General features: G+C 41.9%; 1 protein-coding gene across 18 annotated transcripts in view; it reads left to right on the forward strand.

Annotated features, from left to right (window-relative positions):
* The window catches only part of Wdr62 (WD repeat domain 62), a 106,706-nt gene that overhangs the window by 85,794 nt on the left and 7,956 nt on the right, over positions 1-12,956 (forward strand). For 10 of the 18 annotated variants that reach the window (XM_028183503.2, XM_028183501.2, XM_028183509.2 and 7 more), the window contains 6 exons: positions 940-1,081; positions 1,439-1,569; positions 1,734-1,860; positions 2,593-6,039; positions 11,972-12,096; positions 12,706-12,847. In XM_028183503.2, the coding sequence (XP_028039304.2) occupies positions 940-1,081; positions 1,439-1,569; positions 1,734-1,860; positions 2,593-6,039; positions 11,972-12,096; positions 12,706-12,847 (4,114 nt within the window). Of the gene's footprint in view, positions 1-939; positions 1,082-1,438; positions 1,570-1,733; positions 1,861-2,592; positions 6,075-7,844; positions 7,962-11,971; positions 12,097-12,705; positions 12,848-12,956 lie in introns of those variants that run through there. The other 8 variants (XM_089737302.1, XM_089737307.1, XM_028183510.2 and 5 more) reach the window with 3 other exon arrangements.

Genomic DNA, 12,956 nt, shown 5'->3' on the forward strand with positions numbered 1-12,956 from the left:
TTTGTGCACTTTCACAGATATGAATTTCATATTTAAATCTGAAGAAACACTAAAAAGACAAAATAAAACAAATCACACAAGTTCACTCCTCGCGTTCCCGCCAAAAAGTCCTCACTAACTTGAAGACGCCAGATCTAGATAGAGTAACGATACGTAACCCGTGTGAGCTTACAATGATCTGGTGCTTTTTTTGCCACCTATTCTGATAGCCTTGGAAGGCTATTTCAGCTTCTCCTTGGCGTGTAAGTGAGCTCACGGGGCTCAAACTGGGAGTGTTGCTAACACTGGCCCTAGCAAGAGTAGTGCTTCGCAGCAACTACCACCGGATCGGAAAACCCACCCACTGAGGAGATCCGGCGAGAAACTCAGTGGACTGTATCTGTGGGTTAATTTACTCGTCGAGCCCTTTGGGTAACGAGTTCGACAAGGATGGTGACCGGTGTTTGTGGTACCTAAAAAAAAGCACCGTTAGTGGATCGGGAGGATCCGTAATGACGTGCTTAGGGCAACTCTGGTGCAATACTCAGGGAACTTTGCTGCCCATACTCCGGTGGCACCCTCAGTCGTCCCACCCGACCCCCCGGGGTGAGATGGGGGCGAATTTTCTAGGCGGAGCCACAAAGTCATTTGCCGTGCGCATCTAACAAAACCTGTCTGAACGTTACTATATGTGACGTCGCTTGATGTCAAACTTTTCGTATATATTCCGGCATAACCATAAATCATATATTAGTCTATAACAACAATAATAATTACATACTGTATGTAACTGAAGTGGCTTCGTAATAAAGTGCTGTGTTAATCATCTTAATTTCATTTTATTGCACTTCATGCTATCATTTTTCATAAAATAAGAATATAATTTAAAATAAGACATGACCCAAAGGTCTTAGTTACCAGATCATAAAATCCTTTAAAAAAAATGATTGTGTCCGGCAGGTGTCCACCCCGTCCGGCGACAACGCGGACCGGAACCCTCTGTCGGCGTCCTGCGAGTCGCTGCCCCGCGCCGCCCTGCGCGAGACCTACGTGCGCGCCGCCTTCGACAGCCTGGGGGGGACCGACGCCGCCCCCGGCGCAGGTCCGTGCCACCCCCCACCGACCCTCTCCCCTTCACGGCCTAAACAACTTGAAACCAACTCTAAGCGGTAGATCGACCGTGCCCTTTGGATTGATTTACTGGTGGTAGGACCTCTTGTGAGTCCGCGCGGGTAGGTACCACCACCCTGCCTATTTCTGCCGTGAAGCCGTTGTACTGAGACCTTAGAACTCATATCTCAAGGTGGGTGGCGGCATTTACGTTGTAGATGTTTATGGGCTCCGCTAACCACTTAACACCAGGTGGGCCGTGAGCTCGTCCACCCATCTAAGCAATAAAAAAAACCTTGAGCGAGAGCAACCGTTATCAGTGAATAAGGGTGTCCCTTGTGTGTGTCAGGACACAACTCACTGTCGTCGCAGCACCGCGCGCCCGCGGTGTCCCGCAACAAGCTCCTGGACCCGGAGGCTGCGAGGAAACGAGAGGAACTCAACAGAAGGATACTGGAGACCAGGAGGCAGCTGGAGAATGTGAGTCCTTTTTATTATTTCAGTGAATACGACTCGTTGGTTTGTCTTTATCGTCAGCAAAACCGTAGAGAAGCAGCTACCCTCAAAACTTTCAAAGTATTCGATAAATGTATGTTGCCTTACGTCGACTAGTACACTGACTGAGCTCCCCCCTCCCCCCGCAGGTCGCGTTCAGATCGAACCTGAAGTCCAGCCAGTCTACGACGGACCTCTCCTACATCCCCGAGAAGGACAACGCGCGCAGGTCGCGACCCATGTCCATGGCCGTGCCGAGCAACACTCGACCTTACGGTAAACGATTAGTACATATATTCTCTTGTCACGTGTTTGAAAAAAATTAAAATGATTAATTTAAGAGGAGTATTAAATGCGAGGCGATGCAAACCATAAATATAAAATATATACATGTGTAGATAAAAAAACACCCAGGCATAGAACAAATAAAATTGGTCAAAATGTTTTCCCGTTGCGGGAATCGAACCCGCGACCCTCAGCGCGTCAGTCAGATGCGCTAACCGCTGCTCCACCGAGTCAGTAACGTTTCATAACTGATTAGAAATAATTCGATAGATCGCAGTGTAAATGGCGCGTTGCGATATGCCAATATCGAATAAATATGCGACAATAAATGTCCTGTGATTTTTAAAAGGATATTTTTTTGATGATATTTTCTCAAGTTTATACTCCTGATGTTTGATTTAAAATCTTTTTAACTTAAACTATGAGAGCGTTCGTGTGATATCAGCCTAAGCTAAGGGTAATTTTACGGTATGACACTAATGTATAGTACAATATTTTATTATAGGAAACTTGTTTTGGGCCAATTTTACAAGCTATATCTTAATCTTTATAATAATTGAAACGATTGTGTTCACTTGGAAATGTTCTATCAGCCCGTATTATTTGTTTATTAGTTCAAATCGTGACATATACAATGTCAAATAACAACATTAACGCGTGAAATTTATGTACTAACAAAAGTAACTAATTTCAAAATCGATTTCCCCTTAAAACGCTAACCAGGACTCGCCAATGCATTCCCGGAGGAAACTTTCGATAGTTTAAACTCGAATTACTTTGACAGCCTTAATCCTTGTCAGAATCCTATTCAGTATTACAGAAATAAGAATCCTTACGCCATACCAGCGAATCTGAACCACAGACTCCCGGACTATAACGAAACTCCCCCATATGTACCACCACATTCGAACATCCACCCGATATCGAGCGATAAAAGACATTTGAACTTCATCCCCTATTCGAAACCGGTTTTCAAAGAGCAAACCCAACAGAAGCCTTCAGCGTTCACGGTGGACACGAAACCGGTTCAATCGAGGGTTTTCAACCGACTCTTCCCGGATAAAGAACCGCCTAAGGTTCCGCCTAGGAATTTCCACCTGAACCTAACGAAACCGGAGGAGAAACCTGCGCAGAAGTCACTAAAGCCAAACGCCAGGAGCATCTTCAAGAACTATAAGTCTTGTCCGGTCTCGCCAGTCTCGGAGGAGTGCAAATGGGCTGATAAAGTCGCCCAAAACGCCAAATGCGAAGGAAAAAATCACGAGACGAACTCTCTAGATCCGAAAAAGAGGAATTCTTTAAGCTTCTTTATCGGCATGGAAGTTAACAGCGGGAAGAGTGTCGTTGATACAATTAAAACCAACACAGAGAAAATGATAGCAGAAATTACGGAAAAATACGGAGATCTAGATGAGTTCACTCCCGGCGATAGGAGTGATCTGGATTTGAAACCGACTAGAGGAGAAAGAGACGACGGAAACTTCTCCTCGGATTCGCTGGAAGACTGCAGCTTGAGCCAAGACGCGAGCTGCAAGAACAAATTGTTTTCGAAGAAAGTCTGTAAAAAGCACAATAAGAATCAACCCAGACGGGCCGTGTCCGATTATGAGATATATGGAGCTTACGAGAAACCAGCCGTGCCCGCGAAACCCGCGAATATCGGGCAAAAAAGCTCGACTTTGCCAAGAAATATGCCGTCAAACCTCGACGAAGCCGAGGAGAACAATGCCGAATACATTTATAGATGCCAGAGCGTCTTAACGAAACGCTGCGTGACTAGATCCAATGAGTCGGTTTTGAGCGATAACTCCAATTGCTCGAGTGTCTCAAATGAGGTCTTCCTCAAATACGGAAACGAGGTTGCGTTCCAGCAAGCCAAATATGACAGCAGATACAATCTGGACGGCTCACAGAATTGTTCCTACGAAAATGTCAACGATGAGTATTTGGATCGACACAGACACAGCAGCGCCAGTTTCTTCTTAAACCAGAAGAAGTACATGAAATCCAGCTGCAGTCAGGAGTCTATATTGTCGGACGAAATGTATTTGGACAATGACAATCAACTGTCAAGGACGAATTGTAATTCGCTTGAAAGTGTCCTGTCTGACGACTCTGATTGTACCAAGAGCGCTCCACTGGAGATGCTGTTCGAAGGTGCCAGACCTAAGAGGCCAATGAAGGGCCAAGCCATACCCCGCAACAGTAAAAGCTGTTACGAATTCGACCACGCTTCGAAGAGCTACGGTTGCAGCCCGAATAATGCGCCCCAATTCGGCAGCTACATGATCAATAACTACATGGAAGTCAGTCCCAATTACCAAACCCCAAAGAGTCCAATAGGAAACATTAGCGTGCCGACCAATAAAGTTTATGGATTCAATGTGGACGCCGAGATATCAGGGCACAAGACGATAACTAGGTCTAAGAGTCTGTACGATTCGGGCAGTAAACAACCGCCGGTAGCTAAAAACATCGCTTACTATTTCGATGGTAGTAATGTCCAGCAGTACACGAAAGAAAAGAAGCCGCCCGATGAGATACCGAGGTTGAACAAGTCTGAATATATGTCAAATAAAACGAAATCCCTGCAGCCGAATTTCGCTGAAAAACAAAAATACAAAAGCGATTTATCCGCTTGCGAACAGAATACTATGATCAAATCGAAGAGTTGTAGCTTCGAAGTGGTTTTAGAGCCGGCTTCCAAACCTAATCCCCTGAAGAGCTTAATGGAGAAACGCAATTCGCACGTTCAGAAGAATCTGGAGAAGTTCGAGGAGCAGATTCGCAAGAATACACAGAGCAAAACGACAAAGAACCAAATGAACAAAGACAAAGCGAACGGCTCAAAAAATAACAACGCCACCAAAAGCTTGGAGCGGGGCTCGGGACAGAAAAACAACAGTAAAATCACCATGGAATTCGTGCCCCACAAGCCGCCGAAACCGATCAAAAGAACCTCGTCAGTTAAAATGAATAACAGATTGAAGGCAGGGCTGGATAAACAGGGACTAAGCTCTTCCATATCGTCGCAGTACAAAGCTAAACTAGACGGCCTTCATAACAAGAACTACATGGCCCACAAAAGGCAGGAAGACAAGAACTCCAACAACAACATAGACTCGAGTGAGAACCCCGAGAAAACCATAGAGGTTTTTGTTAAAGAGAAAGACGTCAATGAGAATAAATCAGAGATTCAGATGGACAGTCTAGAAGTTTACAGCCTGCAAAGAATGAAAGAAGTTAGCATGGATTCGCTAGACGTTTTAGAAGAATTCACCAAAGATTCATTAGACTATTACGCGGAGCAAGACAGTAAACTTTCCTTCGGGAAGTCTATAAAGGATCAGATAAATTTGAAAATAGCTAGGAGTGATCGCGAAGCGCCGTGTCATAGTCGACAGGCGGACACCAAAGAAAACATAGCGCCGCCAGACGACGAAATAAAAAAATACAAGTACATCGAAAGAAAACTCGAGATAATCAATAAACTAGTTGAAATGGAAGAGCGGAAGATATTGCAGGAGAAAATATTGAAAGAATGGCGCATGAGACCATTGAAAGCTAACATAAACGACGGTACAGGTGTCGTTAAAGTGTTATCCAGAAAATTCGAGAAGCTAGCTACAAAACAAACAGCTAATTTCGCTTCGTTGACGCTAGAAGAAGCGGACACGGATACAGAGAACAGCGAGAACAAGGAAATTAAACGTAATCTGAGCTTGCCCGATATTTTGGATACGGACCACATAAGCTTGGTTACCGCGGAAGGCGTTGACTCCGGTAAAGACAACGATTCGATGAACTTCCCTTACGAACAACCGTTAAACAACACAGTACAAACAGATGCTCCGAAATCCTTGAAGCAACGGGTTTACAACGAAACGATAATACCGAAAACTGACGTTCATATAGACAGCGAAAACTATGAATCATCCACGACAAGCTCGAGCTGCACCAACTCCCCAAAAAGACTGTCTTTCTATGGTTTCAATAGACCTAAAATGCCGCTGCGGAGAATCTTGCGAGCGCCCACTCCTCGACTCTGTTTAGAGACCAGGGCTTTACCAATGAGGCCCTTTTTGAATTCGGGGTGTGGCGTAAGGAATTCAGTTCTCTTTAAAAAAGTTTCCACACCGGTTATGCCTGCGAAATTCACAACTATGCCAGGTCGGAGTGCATGTTCATAACTTACTATTAATGTTGTGAATCATTTTATTTGCGATTCTTGGTTTTCTTGAAGCTGTGATGAATCGTTAGGAGTGCTAAATATGCTTTTAGGTTTTCTTTCATAGCCTTTGTCAATGTCTCCGTTCGAAAATTAGGTATTAACTTTCTGTTGTATTGCGTAATGCATAGCAAAAATTTGGAGCTACAGTACATTGAATTCTTTTAAAGCAATTTTCGATAAATGTCATCTTTCATTGTTATGTTTTTTGACCCAAAATTAATCTGTGAATGATGCATTTTAACTTTTCATTAATAGCTCACTGCCTCTTCATGATTCGTCACAGAAAGCTTTTTGTAAACATTTGTATTTTTATCCAGCATGCGTTTTGAATTATCTTAGCGTTGTTCAATAAAAAATAATGCATGATTTAACTTAGAATCGCATGCCTATGCAATGTTGTTTGAGAGCAATATTTATCGACATAGAACCGAAAATATATAGAAACGGCATTTCAAAACGATTTTGTTTAAAAAAATGGGAAGTGAAAAATAATTAACAAATTATTACCGAGACTTGGCTACCTAATTATGTCAAAATTAATTTAATTATGTTAAAATGTGTCCATATATTTTAAAGACCTGAGAATTAACAACCCGAATCAAAGGTAATCTGTTATTGACTATGTAAAAATCTATAAGTATTAATCGTAAATTTGCAATAAGAATTTTTTTTGAAGAGCATCCGACAAATTATTTTATTATATGGTATACCAGTCACACACACACACACACACGCGCGAACGAATAAAACTAAGAAAAAATAGTTTCGGTGTGCTTAGTTTGAGTTTTTTCTAATTTTTATGGAGTTGGAACAGCTTCCCTTCGTTTGCCGCTAGGCGCTGTTCCCGCTCAATACAAATTTGAGTGAACTTTTACGCGATCGAGAACGTTAAAAAACTCGCACTAAGCATGCGTGCAACATAATAGAATTATTAGAGGTGTAACCGATCTTTTTAAATATTTGTTGAAAGTTTGATTAAATCAGAAAACACTTGGCCCTCGTATTCAAGCTAAAAGGGCTATAGAAATCACGCGATATCGATTATCAAATGTATCGAAATATAGATTCTCTTAAATTAGTGTGAGAGGCAGCGACTACGCTGTGCTCCCAGGATTGCTGACTTCCATTACCACTCGCTATCTTCATTGACTTTTTTTAAGCCTTTTAGCGCGAAACGTCGATAGACCGATTCTCTATTAATGTGTATAAAGTACGTAGAGTCGGAATACCGACTATTGCGCAGTTTGATTATAGTTATTAAGTATCGACCTGTACGGACGTGTCTTAGCGACATTAACGTTTTTAATAAGTTAATAATAATATTTATAAATGACCATTTAAACATTATTTTGTTGCGAATTTAGTTTTTATATTACTGATGGTAGGAGCTCTTGTGGGTCCGCACGGGTAGCTACCACCACTCTGCCAATTTTTGCCGTGAAGCAGTTATGCGTTTCGGTTTGAAGGGTGGGGCAGCCGTTGTAAATATACTGAGACCTTAGAACTCATATCTCAAGATGGGTGGTGGCATTTACGTTGTAGATGTCTATGGGCTCCAGTAATCACTTAACATTAGGTGGGCTATGAGCTCGTTCGCCCATCTAAGCTAAAGCTAAATAAATAAAAATTATATTAGGTACTTTTTTCCAAAAAATTTTCTTTAGAAATTAATGGAAAATGCGTGAAATTAAGCTCAGCACTAAAAGGGTTATTAATGCACGACTAAACGCTAATGTTACGACAGCTGGTCGCAACTATTTGTCGGCATCGGACCGCGAGGAGGAGGGAACCGGCATGAGGAGGGCGATATCTCTGTCGGACCTCGCCGCCAAGCCGATGCCGGCTCCCAGGACGCCGCAAGGTGGGTTCGGTGGCGGTACGAAAATGTATAAAGGTGGCGGAATTTTTCTATGGGTTTCAATGTAACAAATGCTAGTAATCTATTTAGCTAATTCGTCCTTCGAATGTAGTTGAATTGGGCGGTCGCCGTGTCGCGCAGAAGTACACGATTGGTTGGGTGCTCATCCACTATGGTATCATCATCATCATCATCATCATCATCATCATCATCATCATCATCATCATCATTCTCCTGCCCTTTTCCCAGTCACCTGGGGTCGGCGCAACATGTCTCCTTTAATACTTCTCTATCATATACCATTTCTTCGCTCACTCCCCTCTTACACATATCGTCTTTCATGCAATCTATCCATTACTTCTTAGGTCTTTCTTAGGATCTCTTCCTTTATATCCTCCACATTCATAGTTAACACTCTCTTACTAACATCAATTTCATTTCCTCTAATCACATGTCCATACCATCCACTATGGTATGTTAAAGGTAAAAAGAGCCCATAGAGACAGTCTACTGAGTTACCCGCTGGATCTTCTCAGAGGGTCGCGATCCGGTGGTAGATTCAGCAAAGCACTGCTCTTGCTAGAGTTAATGTTAGCAAATTCTCTCGGGTTGAGCCCATGAGCTGACCTACCCCCGCGTAGCTGAATAGGTTACCAGCGAATGATTAGATAAAAAATAATAGTTCTCATTCACATGTTCTAAAAGTCATTCATCTTCTTTCTTTCCTATTACCCTCCGCTGGGGGTAGGGCTCTAATCAAATCCTTCCAATTACATCGGTCTTGGGCAGTCTGTTCTAGCTCCTCTCACGTCATGCCCAAGACGCCCAGCTCCTGCTCCACCGGTCAGCGTTCTCGTCGAACGCGTCGCTTGCGACGAAGGGCTCGACGAGTAAATTAACCCACAGACACAGCCCACTGAGTTTTTCGCCGGATCTTCTCAGTGGGTCGCGCTTCCGATCCGGTGGTAGATTCTGCGAAGCACGGCTCTTGCTAGGGTTCGTGTTAGCAACATCGTCAGGAGCCCCGTGAGCTCACCTTCTAGTTAAGGTTACGCTGAAATAGCCTCTTAAGGTTCTCAGTTTAGGCTGGAAAAAAAACCTGCTCTACCGAGCGACGCCAAGTTGTTCTGGGACGGCCTCTCTCCCTCTCTAGAAGTTATAGTTTGATAATATTTTGCCCATACCGCATCGTAGAATGTGTGTGAAGAGGTCCACATGGTGCTGACTGTGGGCTCCGATAACCAGTACAAGAGTGAAGATCAAAGCAAAAATAAATTTGAATGGGAATGCTGATTATTGTAACCGATAACCAACTAAGCAAGGATAGTGACGCAAGAAAACAAATCCGAAAGAGGATGCTAATTATTCTAACAGTAATAGCTGAAGGCTATACATGGATGAGCTAGCCCACGGTCCCCGGTCATCGTTCTCGTCAAACCCGTCGCCTGTGACGAAGGCTCGACGAGTAAATTAACCCACAGACACAGCACACTGAGTTTCTCGTCGGATCTTCTCAGAGGGTCGCGTTTCCGATGCGGTGGTAGATCCTACGAAGCACGGCTCTTGCTAGGGTTCATGTTAGTAACGTAGTCAGGTTTAAGCTCCGTGAGTTCACCTATTAGTTAAGGTTAAGCTGCAATAGCCTCTCAAGGCTATCAGCATTGGTAGAAAAAAAAACTACGGTCGTTCGACTTGAATTGATTGACTTGTCATCAAAGATCTCAAGGTACGTCACGCGTGAATGTCGATTAAAACTGTTCCACTTTTCAAACGGAAACGCCTCACTATTTCACGGCAAAAACAGACAGGATCCCAGTACCTACTCGTGTGAGCTATTCATTGAAATACGGTCGGCGGAATAGTGTTGCCAAATCTCCGGTGAATCTCTTAATCACGTTACGACATTGGATGAGATGGGGTGGTGTAATGTGGCCTTTAGACCTGCAATGACACAATAAGATTGAAAGGCGCTCTAAATCTAAACGATCATTTATATTGCACATTAATACAAACTGCACAATTTTTTCGTGTTTAGTCGAGCTAAGGGTCTGCCCTTCTTTCAGATCACATGAATAAAAATTGCCTATTATTTCCTTAAGATATCTATTGCTTTGAATAAAAAACATAGAATGCAATGCACGCTTTCTTCTTGTAAAAAAGCTAGCTTTCCATGTTATTAATGCTAAATTATTGTTAATTAATGTTTTGCTTTTAATTTCCTATATGGAGGGTAGAAGTAAGGAGTGCCATTTTGTATAGGGGACGGTTTGAAAAAGTGTCCGTCTGTAGAAAGCAAGTCGTTGCTGGAGGATTCACAGAAATAGCACTAGTGTAGGAAATGGAAATGATATCGAGGGGTGAAAGGTTATTTAGTTTTTAAGCCACATTTGCAACTTTACAGGAGAGCCATTAAAAGTTTAAATTTTGGAAAAAATATCATAACGAAAACTTCTTCAGCTATTTGAAATTTGAACGGGGTAAACTTAATTGAAGTTCAATTAAAAACATCGATTTGTTGATAATACCAAATAAAACGCACCATTAATTACAATGATAAATGTCGCTTATATAAGCGAAATGTCGCTTGAATCAAATAACCTTTCACCCCTCGATTATAAATATAGGAGTTTTAAACAGAGTAAAGTGTGGAGGTAGTTTATTGTGCTGTTGTTAAAATCCTTCCTCTTGCTATCGTGGCGCCATCTGCTCAGAAAGAACTGCTGCTCCTTCTCCAATCAATCCCTTAGTCGTCTCGTACGACACCCAGAGAAGGAGCTGGGTGGTGATATTCTAGTTTAAACTGAAAACTTTTCGGGTCTCTTTCAGCGGGCACTTTTGAATACTTTCTTACTTCTACTCTCTCTAGTTTCTTATCTGTTATATTTATTTATTTATAACTTTATATACTAGACAGTATAAAGGCGGACTTAATGCCATAGGCATTCTCTGACAGTCTACCTTAGGGGGTATCTACCTTAGGTTATATTATGACAGCATCAAAAATGTCACGAGTGGCAGTGGGTTGAAAAGTGATTGTTATTAACTATATTAAATTTCATTTGAATGTAGTCCACGGCCCGAACGAAATATGCTTCTAACTCTTGTCTGTAGATCTTGTAGGTTGTATGATGCTAAGTTCTCTAATGCTGACATCTTTTGCTTGTCACTTGTAGCATATAGAAAGGAATATTTATAAGGCGATTTAGTCCAATGAGTATTACTTAGTTTTATAGTGTAAGTTGATGTACATAATAATATGTGCGTATTGTGTTGCTTTTGTTTTTTTAAGTAAACTTAAATTTCTAAATTTATCTTCTTTTTTCTTCCTTTGTTCGCTTTCTACTTATATGTGATGTTGATGGTGGAAATATGTTTGCTTATTGTTTTAAGCTATGTTTTTAAATATTGTATGTTTGTATTGTATTGTTGGTGTCCCAAATAAATAAATAATAATATTGATAAAAACATGTAAGGATGTCACTCAAATGCAACGTAGAAGCCTTTTCATAAAGTTAAAAGTACCTTAACCATAAAAATTAAAAATTAAAAATCGGTATTTAAAAAAAACGAACTGTTCTCCTGTTAATGAGGTCATCCCATTTAGATTATGGCGTGCGAGAGAGATAGCGATATGTTCTCATTTATAAACCCAACCAATTTTGTTGTTTACAAACATTTCATAAAAAAAGTTTTCTCTATCGACATTTCACTGTGTTTACTACATTTTAACGCCTCAAAGGTTAACCCTGTTCTAAATTCGACAGTCATTTTGTTTGGATTGATTCTAATGACTCCTCTTTTATTTGAGAGACGCTTCTCACGTCCCATTTAAATTTCATTAAAATTTGACCCATAGTTTTTGATTTATCCTCAATAATGCATATTTTGATGACACCACATTGATGATGACCACCTTTTTTGATTTCTTTCGAAGACTGTGTATATATGGAGGTCTTAAAACAACATTGGAGTGCTTTATACTGGACGAAGCTTTAATCGTGTTCGAACTTCAGGTCAGACTAAGCCGGTCGCTCAGCAGCCTAGCAGTCAAAGCAAGTCCAGCTTCGTCCGCCCCCCACCGAGGTACAGCAACAAATCGAACATGACGAGGAGTTCCAGTGTCGGAGTACTGAACCAGGTGGGAGTCCGGATCGATTAGCGACTAGAATTAGATGTTTGAGGACACGTGCGATGCTAAATGATAACCTTAATGATAACCTGAACTCGCGCGTCGATTGATTTAAAATTGTGTTCCATTGCGTGGTCTTCAAAAACATTCATAAATGAAGTCGTCGTGGCCTAAAGGATAAGACGTCCGATGTATTCGTATTGAGCGATGCACCGGTGTTCGAATCTCAGGCGGGTACCAATTTTTCTAATGAAATACGTACTCAACAAATGTTCACGATTGATTTCCACGGTGAAGGAATAGCATCGTGTAATAAAAATGAAACCCGCAAAATTATAATTTGCGTAATTACTGGTGGTAGGACCTCTTGTGAGTCCGCGCGGGTAGGTACCACCACTACCTGCCTATTTCTGCAGTGTAGCAGTAATGCGTTTCGGTTTGAAGGGCGGGGCAGCCGTGAAACTATACTAAGACTTTAGAACTTATATCTCAAGGTGGGTGGCGCATTTACGTTGTAGATGTCTATGGGCTCCAGTAACCACTTAACATCAGGTGGGCTGTGAGCTCATCCACCCATCTAAGCAATAAATAAATAAATGTCTTCTTCAATAATTCTAGAGTGACTCAGAATCGGATCCTCAGCCGTCCAGACCACAGTCGAGCCGTGCTCAAGGATTGATGCGACCAACGATTAGTTCCATGAATAAGGCGGCAGCCAACACGGCCAGGAGACGTGGCCTGTCGAACGCCTACAGCGCCGGTAAGTTCAGAGACCATTTTAATTTGGTTCTTTAGTAGTGTCTGCAAAAACATGTCGGTTTTTTTTACAAAAATAACTGTTATAGCTTGATTTGATAATGATGGAAGCT

Source organism: Bombyx mandarina, chromosome 23, assembly GCF_030267445.1.
Source record: "Bombyx mandarina strain Sakado chromosome 23, ASM3026744v2".
Classification (NCBI taxonomy): Eukaryota; Metazoa; Arthropoda; class Insecta; order Lepidoptera; family Bombycidae; genus Bombyx; species Bombyx mandarina.